General features: G+C 36.1%; 1 protein-coding gene across 1 annotated transcript in view; it reads left to right on the forward strand.

Annotated features, from left to right (window-relative positions):
* Window positions 1-23,214, forward strand: part of KCNH8 (potassium voltage-gated channel subfamily H member 8) — a 304,007-nt gene that overhangs the window by 245,314 nt on the left and 35,479 nt on the right. The window contains exon 11 of the mRNA XM_006907271.1: window positions 4,759-4,973. Coding sequence (XP_006907333.1) covers window positions 4,759-4,973 — 215 coding nt within the window. The remainder of the gene's footprint in view (window positions 1-4,758; window positions 4,974-23,214) is intronic.

Genomic DNA, 23,214 nt, shown 5'->3' on the forward strand with positions numbered 1-23,214 from the left:
TGGTAACGCCCATTATTCTTATGTTTCCTCTTCTGATGGTATCAGCTAGTTCTTGTATTTCTCTTTCATTATTTATCATTCTTTGGTTTTTCTCTTCTTCCTTCTGATTTATTTCTAGATTTCTGTCTTCGATATCATTGATCCTTTCCTCCATTTGGTCGACTCTATTTCCCAAGCTTGCTATTTCATTTTTCAACTCTTATAGTGTGTTTTTTTATCTCCAGAAGTTCTATTTGATTCTTTTGAAAGGCTTCAGTCTCTTTGCTCTGTTCATCTATTTGTATTTCCAATTCCTGAAATTGTCGATATGACTCATTTTGAAACTCACTGAGTTTTTTCAGAAGTACCATCTTGAATTCACTGTCATTTAAGTTACATATGTCTACGTCTGTAAGCTTATTTTCTGGAGATTTTTCTCTTTCTTTCTGAAATGCCTTGTCACCTTGATTGTTCATGGTGTTTAATGGACTATTTCTCCACCTGGGCATTAATGGATATGTATTCTGCTTTCCTTCCAGAAAGATTTATTATATAAAGATCTCTCTTTAGCCTGCAAAGAAGGTGCTTTTCTTTTGATTTCCAGTAGGTAGCCTCTAAGCCTCTTGGATCCCAGCTTTATATAAAGCCTTAATAATGCCTTATACAATGCCTTTATTTTCTTGTAGATATTTAATCACGCTCACTACCCTCAGTTTCAGTCCCTGTCAGTGTCAGTGACAGTCTCAGCAGCATTTGCTCAGATTCCCCTGGGGCTCCATGGTGATCAGTCTCAGAGGGTATGCAGGGAGAGGCCCTCTGGGTTGGGGGTTGGGGGCTGTGGTTCAGCCTCGGTTTTGCAACCACGGCTGGTAAAATCAACTGTTGGTTTCATCAGTCCCATCCCGCGTCTCTGCCTTCTGCCTTGATGACTGGGCACTGCCATTGGCCGGCGGTGGGAAGCTCACAGCTTTCCCAGGCAAGGCTGTTCAGGGAAGTCGCTGCACCTTCACCTCTCCCCCTCCTCCTACAGGGAGCTCTGGCACTGCAAGAGGCAGCTTCTTTGTTTCTCCCAGTCCACGGCCCGGGGTTCTGACCTGTGGTAGCTCTTATGCGCAGATCCCATACTCAGACGTGCCGGTGTGCAGTTTGAGTGTTTTTTGTTGAGTTTTAGGTGTTCAGCTTATTGTTGTTTCAAGGGGAGAAATCTGGGGACATCTCTCATGCCGCCATGTTTCCTTTAAGTAGCTGGTTAGTTTTAGAAGACCATTTCTTTATTTTTATGGAGAATCAATTCAGAGAAGAACATGAAAATTAAGTTTTATCTGTGCTAGAAATAGTGCAAAAATGATTATGCATTATGAATAAGTGCTCATAAAAATCATTATGTTTGGTCTTTCTATCTCTAAACAATGCCTGTTACTCTGTATAATCATTGTAAGCCTGCAACCTCTGGATTCTAGCTAGTAAATGTCAAGACAGATTATAATTTGAAAGAGAAAAGAAAACAAATACTTACTGAATCCCTAATATGAGCCGAGTGTTTTACATCCATTATCCAATTCAAATCTTGCAACCCTATTAGGTTGGTGCAGTTATCTCCAGTTAAAGGTGAAGAGGTGAAGGCTAGTGAATGGTGAAACACTCATATGCTTTTTATGGCTTCATGTTGACTTCGGTTTACCACTTACCAGGGGAAAGGTAGGGCTTGCCTTTCAAAGTTATGCCTTAATTCTTGACTCACTCCCTATGTTTGACCACTTATAAAAACACAGAATAGCAACTCAAAGAATTTATTATCAACTTGGCCAGTTCATTATCAGTGTTAGAGTGAGGCTTGCTATGGGTGTGTTTTTTAATGAAAATTTAACACTCTGCCCACTTCTCAGTTTTGTGAAGTTAAAGGCCAATCATTCTATAATTCTGTGATTCTAAATTAAAAGTGGTGATTATTTCTAAATTTGCTCCAAACACTTCATTTTAATCATAATCATAGTTTCCTATGCATTTTCTTAGTACCACTGCAAGTTCTATAGCCTGTTTATTAACACAATCTGCTTTTTAAAAGGGTACATATTTATTTTTCCAGAACCTTATGGTTTGATATATATGTAAGCAAAAATAATGCATCATTTTTAAACATATATGTGGAGTTTTTTTCCCCATAATTGTGATGGATTTTTAAATTTGATAACTACCAACAGTTCTAAGAATGGAACATGAAGGCATCATCCATAACATTAGGGCACAATGGGTGAAAATTTGATGGCTTATATGTAATATCCACTGTTCACTATACATGATTCAATTGAATTATCTTATTTTCAAAAAATTCTACTTACAGCTAAAAGATTTAATCTATTGCCTTTTGCTTCAGGCCCCAATTTCCTCCATAAATTGTGATTTCCACGATTAACGTTTTCACATATTTGCTTCTACCATATAAGAAAAATATCTAAATCTAGATAGTAAGGAATTCATAAGACATTAAAAATTTAGTGAGGGTAAAAACCATGTTCTTATTTACCAATGCCAGCTTGCCAGGGCTCAACCAAAGCCCCATGATACATGTCAGTATTCCATAAATATTCATCGAATGAATAAATAAACTGGAATTTTTTCTAGGGTTCCAAGTTTGGCAAGATGTTGGTGCTATTTTTTATAGCTGGGGTCATTGTGGCTGAAAGAGTCACTATGATCACCCAAGGTATGAAAGTATGACCTTAAAGTTATTCCAAACACTAGTTACTTAACAGAAAATGTGAATGCTCATTGTGTCAAGATAGCACGTCATGATAAATTTTCATCATATGTACAGAATCTGAAATTTTGCTGTATTCACAGCATCCTAGCTGTAATTACATCTAGCATTAGAACCCAACTTTGAGTTTTTGAGCCACAATTTACACTTATAACAAAATAACCAAGACACAACATTTCCACGGTTAGCGATATTGGTGACAACAATGAAGCAAACTGGAATTTTTTAGTGTCATGTAGTTGTTTATTCTTTTAGGGTCTCTAAATACAGATTTTAGTCTTTTTTTCTTCTGCCAAATAGGTTCAATTTTAAGGTTTAAATCCAATATTAATTAGAAGATATTACCTAGATATAATTCAATAATTTAAAAATATTTGAATTTTTATCCATCATAAATATTTATTCATATCTTAGGTATTCATGGTAAATTTAGCATGTTTCTTTTTACTATCAAATTCAATAAAATTTTTATTGAAGCCTGCTGCATTCCAGGGACATTGCTTCTAGAAATGCTAGACACAATAAAAAATAAAAACTTAAAAGTTAAAAAATATGTTGAATGGGGGACTGACAGAGGCAGTTTGTGCTATAAAATTCCAAAGATATTTTTATAATCCAAAGATTACTTGCTTGGTGATTTTTTGGTTGGTCAAGTGTTCATTGTGGTTTCATCTGAAATGGAGCAAAGTGGCTTAAAAAAAATAAATTAAAGCCCAGGCATAATCCCACTTGAGGACAAAGCAAAGACACAAGAATTTCTAAGTTGTAGCCACAAATCTAATGCCACTGTCCTCTGTGACTTTGTTCATGTCACCTCAGCTTTTAGCCTGTTTGTCTGACACTCGAATAAATTTTCTTTCATATTTCTCATACAATTGCTGATTGAATTAATGGCTGTCTAAAAGAAATCTGAAGCTGTAATCAGCTTTTTGTGCATTTGCTCACCTTCCTGCTAAGTTAAACTGATTCGAATCAATTTAAAGATTTTAAAGATTCGAATAAATTGTCTAATATTATCTAATCAAAAAAACTCGAGGAAGCAAGCTGGTTCTCAGGCAGGTGAATTCCAGTCTAAGACTGACAGGCTGAGGTATTGCAGGCAAAATATCAGAGGTTGTGTGTGGGTGGGGCAGGACACAGATAAATTGGATAAAGTCACATTAGATCTTCTCTCTCTGCAGTGGCACAAGTGAAGAGCTTTTTTTTCTTTTTTCTTTTTTCTTTTTGGATGAAGAAAATGGGATTTTTGCACTGTCGCAGAGCATTAGGACTATGACTTGTGTTTTACATTTTTATGTAGTAGATTTCACTGTCCATAATGTCCAATAGATATCCTGCCTCCCAACTCTGATAAGAGGGATGGAGGGCTCCTCCTCCCACATCACCTGACTTGAAGACATGTTTAGAAATAAACAACCTGAGTACGTTAGAAAGCTGATGGTCATGCTTATGTTACTGTCCGAAGTGCCAGAATCAAAATTATTAATACCCCTTGTGATGGTCTTACTTCAGAATTACAGGACCTTTTTACATTCAGAAAAATCTGAGCCATTGTTGTTTCTCTTGAATAGTTAAAGCAACTTTGACAAAAATGTAAAATGGCTTGTCTAAAGTCATTTATCGAATCCTTGGAGGGACCTGTCTGGAGCCCATCTGTGATTCATGATCCTTAATCTAGGTCTCCTCGCCTCTATCTTCTAGACCAGTATTCTCAGCTGGGAACAGTTTTACCTGCCAGGGGACATTTGGCAATGTCTGAAGATATGTTGGGTTGTCACAACTGAGGATGGGAGATGGGAGGTCCTGCTAAACATTCTACTGTATGCAAAATAGCCCCCTCTTTGACAACAAAGACTTATCAGGCCCCAAATCTCAATACTGCTAAGGTTGAGAAATTCTGCACCAGACAAAGTTTCCACTTCTCTTTTCAGTGTAACCTTTGAGAAATGAAGACTGTAAGTCAAATGAAGTTACTGGTTCAAAGCTTGTTTTTCTTGTGTCTCCTTTTTCGCTGTTTCAAGGAAAGGGGGATTTAATTGGAGCAAACCTATCAATTAAGGACCAAGTGATCAAGACCAATGCAGATGTGAAGGCTTTAACCTACTGTGATCTCCAGTGCATCATCCTCAAAGGGCTCTTTGAAGTGCTAGACCTTTACCCAGAATATGCACACAAATTCGTGGACGACATTCAACACGACCTCACGTACAACCTCCGAGAAGGTCATGAGAGCGATGTAAGTCTCACTTCTATTTCATGCTGAGATCTGATAACACGGGGCCTGAAGATCATTTGCAATACTAAAAGCATATGTCATCATGACCTTAATCTAAAAAGTCTCTGAATGTGTAAGGTATAACTCTTCAGCCACAAGTTGAGCAACTAATTAGCTAGAAGTCAAACCTGGAGTTGTTATCAACATTCTAGGAAAGTATTATTTACGAATGCCTTCTCTTTAACTCCATTTTTTTCCTTGTTTATTTTCATGTGTTTATAACTAGAATCAATTTCAATGACATAATACTTAGCTAAAGATCTGTAATTTTTCCAGAATTTAAAGATTTCCAGATAGAGTACACTGTTCAGAGTTTGCTGTGTTCGTAATTGTTCACTACTCCCCTTGCTTAAGAATAATATTTTTGTTAACCAGTACCCAGAAGTCTATCTTAAAATCACTAAATATGCATAAAAGGATTCAAGCCAAAGATTGTCATACTGAAAGCATAATGAGCATTTTATGAAATATATATTTGCTGCATGTTTCAGTTTATACAAACAGCTTTCCTGTCAAAATATGTACTATACTGCATCCTGTGATTAAGCTGATCGTGCACATGACTTCATTAGATGTGTCAAAGAGACAAATGACTTAATAGGAATGATTGTTGAAAGGTAAGCCAAAGCATGCATAGCATTCTGTAACAACAAAAGCCTGATCTTCTGTCTTGAGCTTTGTCCCAGATATTTGTAATACTCAATTTCTTTCCTAAGGGTTTAAGAAGCTATCGTTTTGACTAACCCATATTATGCAGACATTTTGTTAACATTAATATTTTCCACTTTGAAAGATAGAGAAAGAATCCAAATTGTGTATTACTTCATCTTGGTTGAGGATATCAATTGACAGTCAATAATACATAGATGGTATCCCATTCTGAAGTTCAAGATTACCAGTTTTGAATGTATGCTTCTCTCCACTGATGATAGCAAACAGCAAAAGAGGGAACCGATTTGTGCTAAGTACTTTGCTTGTATAAAGCTTCTTGTTTAGTGCTTAAAATTTTTTAAGGTGTCAATCAATTTTTATGGAACAAAAAACATATGGAATGGTTAATAACATGTATGCAATCTCAGAAATTTGTAGGTGACAGGGACAGGGTATGAGCACAGGTACTTGTCATATTAAAATCTGTACTCTTTCTATTAGTTATGTTGTCTCCTCTCCTTGAAGACACTTTTCATGTCTTTCCATTCAATAGATCAAATTTTAAAAGTACAGGTACTTTTGTGCTCTACAACAGCCTGATGTGACAACTATTTTTGAAGAGTAGAGATGAGCTAGAGGGTAGAAGCAATTAAAATAAGAAGAAGAAATGAAAGAGAGCAATGGCCAATATTCTTCAGCACAGACAAATGGAAAATATTGAATCTCAGTCCCTACTTTCTTTTTATTTGATTACTTTTGAAAAATCCTTATCTTTGATCAAATTTCTTATCTTTTTTTTTTATTTGCTGAACATTGATCACAGTGACTTTAAAACTTCAGTGTCTGAATTGCTTGTAGGACTATTTTTATCTATCTGCTATTTCTCGTCTACTTTTATTATTGTTAGTTTGTTTGTTTTTTGGTTGTTTGTTTCCTCTTTTTTGGCAAGTGTCATAATTTTGTTTAAATGTTGATGTTGCTCATGAAAGACTGTTTAAATTATTTTCCTCCAAATGGGGTAAGATTTTCTTTTGGCAGGCAGATAGAATACCAGAAAATCACTTTCATTCTGTCCAGAGCTCATTTTAGGCTTGTTGGGCTGATCTATTTAAGTTTTGCCCTTACTCTGGAGGTGCGGTCCTCACTCCTAAAACATAGTTTTTCTAGGATCTCAGCAAAAAGCCTTGGTGTTCACCAAGACCGCTCTTATCTGGCGGAGCTTAGAACTCCAGTCTCTATCTCCTTGGCATTGCATGGCTGCTGAACTCTTTGCTATGCCGTTTAGATTCCCAGTTGCTGATTCCTTCCGAGTTTCCTTGAGCCTTGCCCTGTGCATGCTGAAGTTCTGAGCTGGCTAATGCCTCAGGGGCCACGTTAATGCAGTTACCTCCTCTTTGGAATTTTATCCTCAAATCCCAAATGTTTTGGTACACTTGAACTTCATCCTCTGTCTCCTCTTCCAATAAGATTGCTCTTTTAGAGTCTACCCTATTCCACCTCACGATGAAATAGCAAATTCCCTCAGGAAAACACCTGGGTAAATGTGGTGCTCTCATTGGTAAGTTTCCCCTTCTCAGGGATCACAGCCTCCCAACTCTTACCTTAGTTGCTTGCTCTTCAGTGCTTTCAGTTATTTGACGTATTTCATCCAGTTTTATAATTAATTTTTACTGGAATGTTAGTTCAATATAAATTATTTCATTATAGCTGGAACCAAAAGTGTTGCTTCTTTTCAGAAAGCTTCCTAAAAGCTACACTTTTAAGGGTAAATAGAACTGAAGGTTATCTCTGAAACCTTTATTGTTTTGTGTTGCCTAATCTTTTATCACTTGAAACTTTTCCGTACATATATATCCAAGAATCCAAGATCCTGGGATGATACTCCTTCTAACGGCTAGGTAAACTTGGACTTTCCCCATAATTCCATAGCCTAGGAAAAGTCTTGTGTTCTTTCTAAGCATAGCATGACTTTCAAGGGAGTTTATATTCTGATGGCAACCCATAGTTATGTATTCCTACTCTATGTTCTGCAGCTCTGCTCTCATGTTAGATCAACGTGGAACTCCACTCTTTTCCTTAATGTTCCTGTGCACACAAACAAAAATAACCAACATACAGGATTTTTAGTGGGTTGAAGCCTTTGCGGAAGGTTAGTCAATGGGTTCTAGAAGGAATAACATTTGCATAATAGGAATGCAAACACAAATGTAACTTATCTACATATCCATATTCTTAAAAATCATGAGGCCACTCTGCCATATTGTTCAGCTCTTTACTATTGCTCTCACCTTCTCCTCTCCTCCCTTCACACCCAAATTCTCTATTATTTCTGATGCATATCAGCTTAACAGTCTCTCATTGATTGTTTTGTGCCTTTTTAATTTTGCCTTCTAGATGTCACTTTTTACCCCAAGTAGCTTATAAACTATTAGGTGACATAGAGAAATACTAGAACGTCTGGGTAAAGAAAAACTATTTGTCAACTTATTTTAAAATAAAGACCAAAAAGCATTTTTATGAAATTGTCAAAACTAAAATATGCTAGTAAAAAGATATGATTCCTAGAACTAAGATACATTACATAACTTTAGAATGACAGCTCATCTAATTCTCATAGGAAAATTAATTAAAATTCATAATATATTTTCTAGGTTTGTGAAAAGACTACCTAACACTATTTTGACCTTATGGTAATTATGCATTTTATGCACCTAATGTATTTTCTATATTTGCCCTTATTTATATCTCCTGAATGGTCCCCAAATGACATAAATTAATTTATCTATTTCTCTCTATGTAAGTTACAAGAAATGTATTTCACTTCTCATCGTAAAACCTGTAAAATTGATTTTAGGATAAATTCATCTGTTGTTGGTTGGGAAATTAACATAAAAATCTTATATTTTGATAAGCAAATGAAATAATTGACAAGTACCTAAAATATCTGTTTTCAAAAACTAATAATGCTAATATACTGAAGATCAGATATTGATATGGCTACATATAAACATCTTATGTGCTTTGCACATGGTAGATACTGACAGTGGTGTTGTTGTGGTTGTGAGGCAATGAATTACAATGGTTGTTGAAAAAATGTTAAATTTGCCAGTTTTACCTTACTGAAGGGTTTCTAAGTGATGAAACCTATTACATGTCAGGTGTGTTGATTCTTATTTTTCCCTCATTTTTTTATTATTGTCATATAATCTGATTAACATAAAAAAATTAACTCCCCTTCAGTCTCCTGACCTCTTTACTAAGGGAGGCATATTTCTTCAGTTTCCTGAGGGGCGATGGCCTCCATTTGAAGGTCTTCGAATGCCCAACTCCAGAATAGCAGAAGAGGTTACACTGAAATTCAGAAAAGGTGCCTGAAACAGAGACAATGGAGCCCTTGAGGACCTCCTACTTTTAGCAGTTTTCCTCTATTTTTGAAATCTTTGAGTACTTGAATGCTTTAAAATGCTGAGCAGCTCAAAACCTCCACATTTATCATAATATTCTAATCCTCCACCCCACCTCCCACCAACAACACATATTCTCTCTGTATACCAAGCACCGTGCTTCAAGAGTGTAGTTAAAATATTGAATACGTCAGAATCTTTACCCGCAAGCGAAACAAATACATATATAAGCAAAATTAATTGCCAAAGCTCCAGAGTGGTCAATGCATTGGTTAACACATATATAAATAAACATAATTGAGTGTAAAAGTTCTATACTAATGAAAGAGTCAACTTGCCCTCATCAGCTTGTGGGAGTTGCATGTATTGTGTGTGGGTGTATTGGGGGGCGGGAGAGGGAGGTGCTGAAATACATCTCTCTGACCATGACAAATGAAAAGTGACATAATGATTCTTCCCTACCTCTATTCTTATTCCCTTATCACCCTTTTTCCTCAAGGCTACATGAACAATCTTCCCAAAAATATAAATTAGATCATGTCATTCTGTTGCTTAAAATATTTCAATGGATCCCCATGGACTGTCAAAACCCAGACTTCTTCCCATAACTTTCAAGATCCTATGTATTCCAACCTCTACTGGCTTTTAAAACTCACCTGATGCCATCTTGTGTCCAGCAATACATTCCAGCAAACTGGCCTGCTTTCCCATCCTTCTGCGTGCCAGGATCTTGCCTGCCTCTCATGCCTTAGGGCCTTTGCATTGTTCTTTTTCCTTCCTGTGCTGCTCTTCTTCTGTTCTTACCTGACCACCTGCTCTGGAGTTAATCTCTCCCAGTTATCTTCTGCCACATCATCTTATTTACCTTTTTCATAGCATTTAGCAAAATCTAAAGTTATTTTAATATGTATATTTTCTTGTTCATGGTCATTTTCTCTTACCAGTACCTAAGTTAGCTCCTAGGGCAGAATCAATATTTAATATATATTTTATGCTTGAATGAATAAATGTCAAAAAGTTTACTTGGACTTGGTAACTATGTGAAATTCTGAGAAAATGAATAAAGTCTTGAAGACAGCAAGCTATATAGCCATTAAATGGGGTCTAAAATGAAAAGTTAAGGGAATTTAGAATTACATTTCTTAGAAGCAAAAAAGGTCAAAGAGTGTGTCACTAGTAGAATTTGAAAGAACAGCTAAATTGAAAAACAGCTATTTTTCACTTACCTTAAGTTCAGGAAAAGAAGTTTTCAAAAGCCACAGGAGGAAATTAAGTTGAATAATGAGGGGAAAAACTTTGCAATATAGGTAGTGTAATTACTCCACGTGGTTTTACAGTAGGATGTGTTAAGATGAAAAGGGATCTACCTTCATACCCAAGCTAACACACACATTTTCTCTAGAAGTAGGTAAACTATTACAACACTAATACCCCCTGAAAGTAGAGAATCAGTACTGTTGACCATTAAATCATTCTGAACGGTTATTTACCTCACTTTTATTGCTTGGGACACAAAGCTACAAACTTTGAGGTGAAATGAATTTATATGTGGAAAACTCCAGGGTCTAGTAAAGTTTCTTATCTATGGTTATAAAATACTTCATCAAAATATTATATACAGATCTTTTACCCTTAGTGGTAATCTGTGAATTATAGGGTCTATAATATATGTAAAGAAATCTGGTCATGTGCTTCTCATGTTCCTTAATCCCCATTAGCCTCAGTGGTACCTGAACATGAGTTTATATTTCTATCTGGGTCTGGACCCCATGTCTTTAAAGTGCAAAGGCCTTTATTTCCAATTTCATGTTTTCAGAGGCATGAAAGTGCAAATATCACTGAAGAAAACAAAAACACCTAACTTTCATGCACTATTCAGCTGTGTCCACCTAGACCTCTTGGCACTAGACAATTTCTTGTGTAATTAAGCTTCTCTGTATCCATGAGTTTCAACTTCCCACTTCTTCCTTTAGGAAAAAAAACAAGCATAAATTTTTCAAGTGAAGTCTGTGATTTGCCAACATTTCTCACCTCCCATGTTAGTATATTACAATTTAATTCAAGATTGTACTGATGAGAAATTTATTTCCAAAGCATGGACTTGGTTTAAGTTTAGTCTCCAGTTCAGTCTGAAATAAGATTGGAATGTTTGGAACCATTTTTCTTGAAAACAATTTACTGAATAGTAATAATTTTAAAAACCATATCTGACAGCCCAGATACTTAGCTGCTCAGGAGTAGCCTGAGTGTAGGTGTGCATCTGCTAGCACTCTCTTGTGTAATGATAACATAATTAACTCTGCATATTTCTGAGATCACTGTTCTTAGAAAATTGCATATTGAGGGACTCACATGTCATTTTATCATGTCAGCTTTTTTTTTGTCATCCCAGGCCAACAAGTGTTTTGTTTGCCAGTTGTGTATTTTTAAATACTCTTCCTTAGGGAGCAGGAATCCTTCCTTGAAATATCTTGTAGTGGACAGTTTTACATACCATACACTTTTATTGTGCTTAAGACAATGTCAGAGATGATAGAGAAAGCTCAGTAAGTAATGGCCTAAACATTTTACATGCACCCAGTATTTTTTATGTTCTGAAACTTTTCTCATGTCTTTCTGATGTCTTTCAATGCATTCAGAAGTTGCAGCAAACGTAGTATCTTGAAGAAAAAGATAGTGTTTCAGTCATTGTCCCCAGAGCCTAGTTTTGTGTTTGTGCTCATGGTGTTGAGTGAATAAAAATTGCTGTTGAACTTCATGCATTTCTTGACATACCCTACTTGTTCTGACTGTAGCAAAATGACCCTCAGTGCCCTCTCCTCTTCTTAGTGATTCCTTATGCTTACTGCTTTATTCTCCCATTATTATGTCTCGTTCCCATCTCCTTCTTCCTTGAAGATCTCAAGGAGGAGTGGATTGTAAGTTTACCTTCCCCTCTAACCTTAAAATTTTGATTCTCCTGCCTGGTCCCATGCCTGAGAGAGGTAAAAGCTTTATATGCCTAAAAGTTGTAAAACAAAAGAGATTATCTCAAAGTTGGTGAATTATAAGAGACAAGATCTTCAGAAAAGGGATGGGTGGTCAGAGGTAGCTGTTGGGCAAATGAAGCGAAGTTGGCAATTATAATCACATCATTGTTGGATGTACAATCATATTTCAGCAACACTTTCTTAGAATAAAAATCCAATTTAAATATATATTAAAAATAAAAGCACTAAGGACTGATTCTTTTTTTTTTTTTTTATGCCTACAGCACTTAGTCTTCCTAGGTGGTCTCCATTCCAAAAGATTAATTCTTTTTAACTTCTTATTTTAGGGCAGAGTTTGTGTGAGGCCCCGGCAAAAGGGCCAGCCTGAGAATTCTGGTAAGCAATTTGGGGCAATTTGAAATGAGGACATTGACTGTAGGCAATCAAAATTCAACTTAAATAGAGCGTTAGTGCAGAAGAGATTTCTCGTAAAGATTCCAAATATCTTATGGGAACAAATAGAATACACACACATATATGCAACACACACACACATGCACACCTGGATCTCAGGAATTCTTATAATTAAGTTTTCAAGCTCCATTTCCTGCTCCATTTTCTCTGCATTTCTTACTTTTACCTCTTTTCTCCATATTCTCTTTCTCAGTAGACTTACCATCTTTCTTTCCCTGTCCAAATGGCAGGAAATAGCAACTCCTCAATGCAAGGAGACAGCAGATTACTCTTGGCTCTCTTAGTTGATTCTAGGTTCTTGTAGAAAGACTGAGTATTAAGCTTAAGTCAAGTGCCCACTGAGGTTTTATCAATCTGTGGGTCTGTGTGTGTGCGTGTATGTGTGTGTGGTGAGGAGAGGGGGTTGAGGATTGATTGAAATCACACTGTAGTAACATGGTGATTTCAGGGGCAACTCAGTGGGCTGAGGAGTTGAATTATAACGGATAAAATCTTCAGAAAAGGGATGGGTGGTCAGAGGTAGCTGTTGGACAAATGAAGCAAAGTTGGTGATTAGATGAACTGTGGATAATCACATCATTGTTGGATGTACAATCATATTTCAGCAAAACTTTCTTAGAATAAAAATCCAATTTAAATATATATTAAAAATAAAAACACATAAAATAGAAAGCACTCAAACCACCCTGAATGGGCTCATGTTTCATCTCCTCTGGATTCTCTCCTGTGTCACCTTTTGTCCTTCAAATAGCATGACACATACCCTGCAAGGAGATTAACCACATTTCGACTACATTTGACTATTTCAGCTTTTGTTTGCAAGTTGAACAGTGAGCAGTTAGATTTTAAAGTTCTTTGTGAGGAAAGGGTGGTAGATAGGTTGGGAAAGTCAGAGGACAAAGGCTACCTGCCATCCTATAAACAAGACAAAAATGTCTTTCTTTACCTATTTTCGTGGTTGCCTCAACCTATAGGGAACAGCAGATGTTCAGCCTGAAATGAGAAGTGTCAAATTTGTATATGAACTCACGTACACACAAACAGGCAGGGCTCAACTTATGTGCATTTCTTAAGAATTAAAAACTACCCAGGTTACATTACATCTGCTAGGAATCCTCAACCCTGCCCCACTTGGGGAGTTGGGGAGACCCAGGTCCTCCATTCCACACTGCGTTCTTGATGGCTATTTAAGCTTTGGAAGTTCAGCTTGCCCTCTTTAAGTTCTCCTGTAGACTAGGGTGTCAGAGCCCTGCCCTAGAGAGAAAGGTTCTATGAAATGAAGATGATGTTGAAGCTGCTGATGGAATAGTAATTCCTAATGAGCCAAACTATGCTAAATGCTTTATAAACTCTAACTGATTTTATTCTCACAACTTGGAGATAAATTAAGCTCATATGCTAGATAAGAAGACTAGTTAAGGATGAGAAAGGTGAAAAAAATTGATCTGGAATCCCTCAACAAGAAAGCAATGGAGGTCAGGAAGTACAATTTCAGTCCCAAGCCATCTCACTGTAAAATCCGACTGAAATTTAGTCTACATTTATTCATCAAAACAAAGGTATAAATTTGTGTTCTGTCCCTTAATCTCATGAGCACTGAATGCCAGCTATATTATAGGTTAATGGAGCATTCATCAGAAACATGTTTCCATGGGAAAATAAGTTTCACCTGGCAAATATGTAAGTAAAAAATGAACCACAGAACTTTTTAATAATTCATCAAACTGTACACTTTTGATTCATGCACTTTTTTCCTGTATGTTATACTTTAATGAGAAACTTTTTAAAAAATAAACTTAAAGAATTCAACTGAGTTACAAGTGACAAATTCAGTTGTATATGTATCAGTTTCTTGAGAACAATAACTATATTTTATTCATCTTGGTAGCCCTCTTTCTAGTAAAATTAGTGGTACATTAATTGCAGATGTTCGTCTCAGAATTTTCCTTAATCATTTCCTCAATGACATGGAAACCAAATCTTTTAAATCTCAATTCATGTGACAGAAATGCAGCTACTTGCTTGATGAATGCTTATTGGAATTTAATTCCTTCACTCTTTATATATACATTTCCATGTTTATATAATAATAAAACTTTACAACTGGAAGGGACCTGTGTACCATTCAATAAAACTCAGGATTTTTTGTTTTTGTTTTGTTTTGTTTTGTTTTTGTTTTTTTTATTACAGTGGCTTAAAGGGAGGGGGGAAAGAAAATTTATTCACTCACAAACTAAAAATCCAGTCATTGGTTAATTATATAACTTAAGTGAGTTATATACTTAAATGGGATAGAATATTCCCTTTGCATAAAGTGGACTTTCACTTTAGATAATATCTTCCATCAATCACACCCAGCATTTGTTTCAAATGAAATTCAATCAAAAAATCAAAAAATATCTAATCAAGTTTAAATTTCTGTTGTTAACTGAATATTTAGCAGCACATCTACTGGCCAGGAAAAAATGCTAATTTTTATTAAGTACGTATTATGAGCAAGGCAATTTGCTTACATTGCTACATTTAATTTAAATTTTAATCCTTGTATCACCCCTGAAAGTTTGGATTATGTTTTCGCTTTATAATTGAAGGAACTGGTCGTCCTAGGTGTCTAAGTAGTCCACTGCCTGAATGACAGAATTAGTGAAAGAATCAAACAGCATAAAATCAAGTCAAATTCTGGTATTCTGAATCCTACTAAAGCACTCTACCACAAGTCAGAATGTAATTCCCATAACAGGGACTGGGTTTCTTCAGGCATTCTGACTTACAGCAGAAGCTACACTGAATCTTCAGAATAACATTCATTTTAATCTCCTTAACCTTAACGCTATTACTTGTCATGTTTCATCAAAACCCACAGTGCCTAAATATTTCAGGAAAGACATCTCATTAATAAGACGACAAGTAAAATGGCAGAACTATTTTAGTTTGGTCATTCAGCTTGTCCTCTCCTCTAGTATTAGTGCTTTTATTTGCTCATAAATTGATCCATTTATAAATAACCCTATGGTCACGGACTAATTCTGAGAGAATTTCTTCCCATTCAAGTATGTGCTTTTCAGTCTGCTATACACATCATTGCTCTTCATTCTTCCCTTGTTCCATGTTCAAGAGTAAATTTGTGAAATCTCCACTCCACCATCATTTCAAAAGTACAAGTTCAAAAGTATTTCAGTTTCTTTCCAGACTGTTTCATCTTTGTAAGAAATTGGAGGCCTTCTTATTAACTGCAATGAATAAAAATCTCTTTGGAATGTGAATATATCACATTTGCCAACAAATACATTCTCAGTACTTCCTGTATGTACACGCACTCAAACGCATACATACAGTTATGCAGAAGGATTGAGAATTTAGGTGAAAAAAGCAATGTTTTCACTTAAGAGTTTTGTTCACATTGCTCAATCTGCAAATACTTTACCTGCGGAATATATTTTAAAAAAATTTAAACATGATTTTATTGGAGTGTTTTTTGATCAAGAACTTGATCTCCTGGGACTTGTTAGAATAATCTTGAATATTTTTCTGCAGTACATATTTCACTGTTTGGGTGCTGCTAGTCAAATAATAATTCACAGGTCATCCTTGGGCATGTGAGACATTATCTGCAGTTAGCTCTCTAATCCCAAATCTAGACACAACTATTATAGTATAGAGTCAGTGGGTGTCATGAGTAAAGCTGTTATAAATGAGCTAAGTTGGTGGAAATTAAGTTAAAATTAAAAACAAATTATAAAATCCCAGGATAAACATCTTTAATAGTGTTTTTCCCGTGAAGTTCCCCCAAAAGAGTGTAGATAGCAGAGCGAGTGACATATGGCAGAGACAGTTTGCTTACACCACAGCGCAGACTGTGCCCGGCAGGCAGATCTGGAGGCTTCTACTTTTCATCAGATTCAAGGCATCTATTTGCTCAGCATTTAAACCCAGCATTCTAGGACACCAGAAGAGCTGTGGCTTTAACGGGAGGAAACAGTAGACAAGTAGTCCAAAAATATGAAGCAAAGAAGTGCCAAGTTAGGGGGCCAGTGTGTGGTAATAATGACAACTCTTCAAGGGTGGAGGGATCCAGGTAGCTGCATTTCTGTCAAATGAATAGGGACTTAAAGGATTTGGTTTTCATGTCATTGAGGAAAATGATTAAGGAACATCTGCAAGATGCTAAGCTTTTAACAATGTGGTACTCCCACTTATGTTTTCCACCCTGAAGATTAAGGTCTTTAAAATTAGAGCATATGGTGACTGATCTGTGTTACTGCATTTTGCCAGCATTTATAAACAGTTCCAAGTCTGACTAGTGCTAACGAAACATATTTATATTCTAGGTTATATAGTTTACATACCTCTTTGAGGCTATTAATTACCCTTTCATCTTGATAGTACAAAATGTTAGCATCATATATGGAAAAACAAAAACTAAAACAGGATTCTGTCAAGATCAATGAATGATAGGTATCAGCCTCACTACACGTACATGTTGAATAACTTAAGATAAGTCGCTTTCCTTCAATGGGTCTCCAGTCTCTCATCTCTAGCCTAGGTAGGTGATTGCTAAGAAAATTTATCAGTGGATCAGGCTAAATGCTATAACACATGACCCCAAGTCTCAATGACTTAATACAATAAATAGAATAAAAGATTTATGATTTCTATCTCATAATCATGATTATGGACAGATGGTAGCTTTTTATTAAGCGATCCACAGATCTAGACTTCCTCTCTCTGCTAGCTCCATCATCCCTCAGGCATTAGATTTCTCTCAACTCAGAACCCTCCACTAGATGCTTTATATCTGGGCAGCTAACTAGCCAAGAGAAAGAATGTGGAGGGTTTCCTTGCATCTCTCAGGGGCCAAACCTAGAAATGCCATAGTTTTCTCTGCTCACATTCCGTCAGCCAGAATTAGTCATATAGTTCAGCCTAAGTGCACACATTCTGGGAAATTTCATCAGTTTGTGTCTGAGAGAACATAATTAGTGAACAACTAACCAATCTGAGACATAGGCCCTTCTAGCATTATCTTTCCTTTCTTTATTTAGAAGAGTTGTAAAAGTGATTTTACTAACCCTTAAAGTCATCATTTTGGTGGGAAAAAATCCATATATACAAATGGGACTTCAAAAAAATCAGTTCAAAATCAGTAGTCTTTTTTTAATCTACATATTTTATTTACACGTAGTGCTGGCTTCTCCAGAGCGTTATCAAACATTATCCTTAAGAGTATTTTGTGGGAAGCCAGAATCCAAATTGAGTGACATAGTGGCTCGCCACTCTCATTTGCTACTGCCTGCACCCCAGCTGCCACCACAGGCCCCATTATTTTTTTATTCCAGTTTAAGAAAGCTTTTAAACATGAGAAAGATGTTCAGCCAAATTAAATTATTTGTTTTTTGCTCTATAATAATAAATATTTTATTACTGTGTTTTTGTTTTGCCTTTAAATGGGAATATGTTCTTTAGGATACACAGAATTGGCACATATGACATCATTTAGTACTTTAAGGAAAAGGTAAGGAGTAGCAAATGAATGCAGCATGCTGGACGTATGACCGTGCTATCATTTTATGAAAGCCTCACCTGTAAGAATATGAATCATCCAAATTCATTGATAAATAGGAGGGTATGCATACCTTCAAATACTTCCTGAATTTTTCTAAATAATTTTCCACAGAGTCATTTTAATGGCACTTCCCTAAATAAAAGTAAATGTTTGTTTAGAAATTCCAAGTGAATTAACATAAAAGGAAGAGGGAGAGAAGGAGGAGGGGCTTACAGGCAAAGATTTAGAGCCAGTATTCTAAATAGAAGTTACTCCTCCTGAAACCTAATGTCAGTTACTGAGGAAGACATGGCCTCTTTTGTGAGACTCCACATGCCTTATTTTGAAAGCATCTTTATTACCTAAAGGGTGGTGTGCTTACACAGTTCAACTAAGGCCAGAATCGTTCCTTCAAAGAATCCAACATTACTGATTTCCCGCAACTCCCGAAAAAACAATGTACCGAGCAAAGTTTGATCCAGTAAATTGGAAACCTGAAAGGCCAGAATTGGTTTGGACAAATTTGTGAAAATAGTTATGAAAGCATCATCCTTCCAATAGAGTCACTTGTGCATATTTTGTGATCATGGAAATAAATTGGAGAGAAAAGTTTGCTCTGAAGACAATTACATGTATACATGTCATGTCTATAACAAAAAGAACAATGTCTTTGCACAAATCTATAATTAACTAAGTTGATAGCTTTGGAATTCAGAATGACCCTACTCTGAAATGGAGAACAGTCCTAGATTGACAGTTCAAAGATAAAAGTTCAGCCATTGGGAGGACCTAGCTATTAGGTGGGGAAAAGGTCAAAGGTCAAAACCAGGGGTTAATTATTTAATAATGTGCCTTTAGGTACTGAATAATCTTTTTATAACTGTATGATAGGCATCTTTGAATAATATGTATTGTTTATGAACATGATAATAACATGACATAAAAAAAGAAAAAGAATGACACCACTCTAAGAAGTTAGGCCCATTCTAAATAGATATGCCTTATTCACTGTTCACATTTTTATGAAGATGAGTTCCTCAATGGCTATTACTGTGATTTCCTCCACAGTTGGAAATGGCCAGTTTGTGATTACGTTGCCATGTGATAATAAAGCTTAGCCACATGGTATAATTTCAAGAAAGGAATCATTTAGGGGAGCCTAAATTCCTCACTGTCTATTTTAAGAAGTTGAGGAAAAGTCTACCCTATGATGAAACCTCAGGCTCAAAATATAAATGTAAGTAAGAAAACATATAGGAAATAACACACACTGTATAAGTAACTAGAGAATGGTTCTTCCCCCAGCCACTCACCCCAGACAAGTATGTTTTAGGTGAGGATATTATTGGTAAAGAGACCCAGAGAAGGAAACATGATATATCAGAAATATTTTATCTATCACAATTTTTGTTCCGGGAACTTTCAGAGTACCACTGGGGTAGCAAAACTGCCAAATCAGACACATTTCTTCCTAAATATCAGTGGTTTGTAATCCCATTGTGAATTCTTACAAAGACTTGTTATGAGTCGATAGATAGCCAAATATAGGGTGCTCCACATATCACCTTCGAATACAACAAAACTGTAACATAAGAAACTTGGCCTTGCATCCTGTAAGACTTTCATTCTTACTAGAAATTTTTTAATATTAGGTAAAATTGTGAACATTGTGATGAACAATATTCTTCATGTTAAAGTTTCAAAGATTTCTTTAATTAAAAAATTCATACATTCGGTCATGTAGAAGCTGTTTGTGACCCCACTCTCATGTTCTTATATCAGACCTCTTCTTATTTTCTGTGGCTCATTGAGCTTAACTGAGGCACTATGGTTCAAAGAAGCAAAGCAGTGCATTTCAGTTTGCTGGTTCAATCACTGTCTTTAACATATAGGGCTGTTTGACTTTTTCGTTACAGTATATAATTGACAATGGGCTTCCTAGGCTGCAAATTCAGCATTTCACATTAACTTTAAAAGTGCCATCGGGAGTTGTGATGCACCAACTTCCCACACCAAATTGAGCATATTTCTCCTCCGACCTGGTTTGGAACCAAAGTACTCAGCGTGTATCCTGAAAATCTTATGAAACCAGCTATTGTGTTTCCTTACAATTACAGAGTGGCTGATTTTATAGGCTAATCAGAAGCCATTGTACCCTAATCAGAAGCAGGTCATTGAGGGGCATGAGATCCCAGCTCAACATAATGAGTTTAAACTGCGTAAATTACCCTTCTAAACTCCCAAATCATGGTTCCTTAAGCCTGAAATCTTTAAAACTGTATATCATTGCCGAAAGACTTCTAATTAGTTTGCTTCACATAATGGAGTGTATTTTCCTTCTTTTTTTTTTCTAAAATAATATCAACCACATATTAGTAAATAACTCCCTCTCTCTCAAAATCATCGTGCATTTTTCTAGTGTTTAAATAGTATTAGGTGACTCCTTTGAGTTTTCTTTTCATGTCAAAACCTTGTAATTCATGCATTTTAATTCAGAATAGGAAGTTAAAATTATGTTTGAGTTCATTTGTATGTAGTGTCAGTTTCTTATTGACTGTATTCACACCTATGGACAATTTGAAAATGTCTTATTTTATTTAAGTGAAGCATACAAAGGAGTTGAGAGAGAAAAGAGGATGTCAAACCATGACTTTATATAACATATTCCACCTACTGTTGTGCAAAAAAAAAAAAATGTTTTTGTGGCCGTTCTGCTAGGAGAGCAGTTTGGGGAAACCTTGTGTTTAAGAAGTTTCTGGCCTCTTTGTTAAGGTGTCCCACATATATTTTAGTTTCAAGTTATACAAACCCATTTGTGTGAATGTTTAACTATCCATGATCTAGCTAATAATGCCCAATTTGCCACTAATCCAATTCAAAGAAAACTTTTCTTCTTTCAATATATCAAGAATAATATAATTATCATTTATTAACATGAATTACTCTTTATGCCAGACACTGGACCAAGCCCTTAACAAATGCAACAATGTGAGGAATTTTTTCACTACGAATTCTATGTGAGAATTCTATTTGTATAATTAAGTTGAAGTGATGAGATTTATACTGCCCAGCAGGTGCTTTCTCTCCCTGGGGAAACAAGAGAGGTCTGGAAGGCATGGCAACACCTAGACATCACCTCTGACAGGATGTTGACCATTATGGCCAGAAGGAAGGAGAAAATGTGAACAGAAGGCATGGGAAGAGCTTCAGTGAGAGAACTGAGAGATATCTTTATTATTGGAAATAGAATAAAAAAGGAGGGGTAATTTTAAAAAGCCTTACTGTGGGTTATCAAATGTATCCCCTTTAAGGTTCCTGAAAGATACACACACAAAAATAATTATTTTTTGAATTACTTTTGGCTGCTATACTGTATTTCTCTTAATGTGACACAATGCCAGATATGGCCAGCCGAGTCTCCAAGATTTGTTCAGCTTACACGTATATATGTAATTTAATCCTCAAAATAACTCTAGATATTGTCACCATTTTTGAGAGGAAGAAATGAAACTCAGAATCTTGATGGACAATGACCGTGACACTGGTTCCATTCAATGGAATGTAAGTAAAAGTGACGTCACTTCTCGGCTAACTTGGTCACATGCCAAGTATGCCTACCCCATACTCCCTCCCCCATGCTGACAACAGGTTGATGCCAGGACAATTCGAAGAACCACAAAATAGAAGCCCCTGTCTCTGAATCGCCACTTAGAGAAGAACTACTCGATACACATCACATTGTACATGAATGAGAAATAAAATTTTTGTTAAGCTAAGGAAATGTAGCACGGTATTTGTTACCTCAGAATTACCTATCCTATCCCAGTTAATATGCTTCCCAAGGTTATAGAACTAATAAGTGACAGGAGTAGGAAAACCCCAGCTCTTAACCACATTGCTTTACTACTTCCTGCACGGGTCCCGTGCCCCCGGCATACAGATCTTTTATTATAATATTCATCGATGAAGAGTCTTTATGGTGCTTCCTATGCTATAGGCCCAACAGCTGATTCTCCAGCTCTAACAATTAGTAAACACTAAATTCAGGGCTCGAGCACTTGACTTGTGCGTTCTGCATCAGAAGTGATAGTATTTACCTAAGAGCACTTGACTTGTGCGTTCTGCATCAGAAGTGATAGTATTTACCTAAGAGAAGAGAATTCTCCTCTAAGTCTGAATAGTTGGTCTTGACCTCAAGGCTCAATGTGAAATTGGGAAATGTCAAAATTATTGGTGTTTTTATTACAATCTCATCTTTGTTTCTAAGTTGTATAACAAGCAAATAGAAACTGTGTTGTCCACTTATGGCTTCAGACTAGGATCAAAAATCTGTTCTTTAGATTAGGTAGTGGTGAACTCTCAAAATTGTCTAATTGAAAACGAATGCTTTCTTGTTCAAAGCCTAACCTTTCTCCACAGGTTTCCAGTTACTTCTCCCATCTGCCACCTGCCATTGGTGTCATTCACTACTTATTGGCATCTTCACTTGAGTGTACAAGAAAAAGAAGCAGATCAGAAATGAAAATGAGACCAACCTATTGATTTGCTACTTGCCTGTATTATATGACAATTATATATGGTTTTGTAAGACCACTGTAAAAAGTGAACATTTTAACTATGTGAGTTATGGGGTTATTTGTGAGTATCCTTTATCTTATTCTCTTTATCTCAAAGAAACATCAGTACTGGTTATGTTGCTGTCCAGGGAACAAGACAAAATATGTGACAATCCCTTTTTCTGAATGAGGACACGTGTTCCTTCAGTCTGCCTTGTGACTTAATCTGTGTGGTGTTATTAACAAAACAGAGGATATTATGAATCAGCCAAAAAGAAAAACCTTGTAATTCCCATCTTCCCTCCCAACTGAGCAATCAGCTGTAGATAACATTCCTACTAAAGCGCTTTAGTTTATGACATTCCGTAGTTGAAAGGACATTTGCAGACTCACACGGGGGCTTATAATTGACCTGTGAACCACATAAACAGAAATAGATTTCCTCTCTTCCTTGGGCCGCTGGCCTGCTGGGTTATGATTTAAGATTCCTAGATTTATATGGTGGGTTTCATTCACATTTGCTTTCTTCCTGCTTCATAGTAGTCAACTTCTTGGTGGTTCAGCCTCTTCAAATGAACTTAAGAGTAAAAAATGTTTATTGATATT

Source organism: Pteropus alecto, unplaced genomic scaffold (genome assembly GCF_000325575.1).
Source record: "Pteropus alecto unplaced genomic scaffold, ASM32557v1 scaffold92, whole genome shotgun sequence".
Classification (NCBI taxonomy): domain Eukaryota; kingdom Metazoa; phylum Chordata; class Mammalia; order Chiroptera; family Pteropodidae; genus Pteropus; species Pteropus alecto.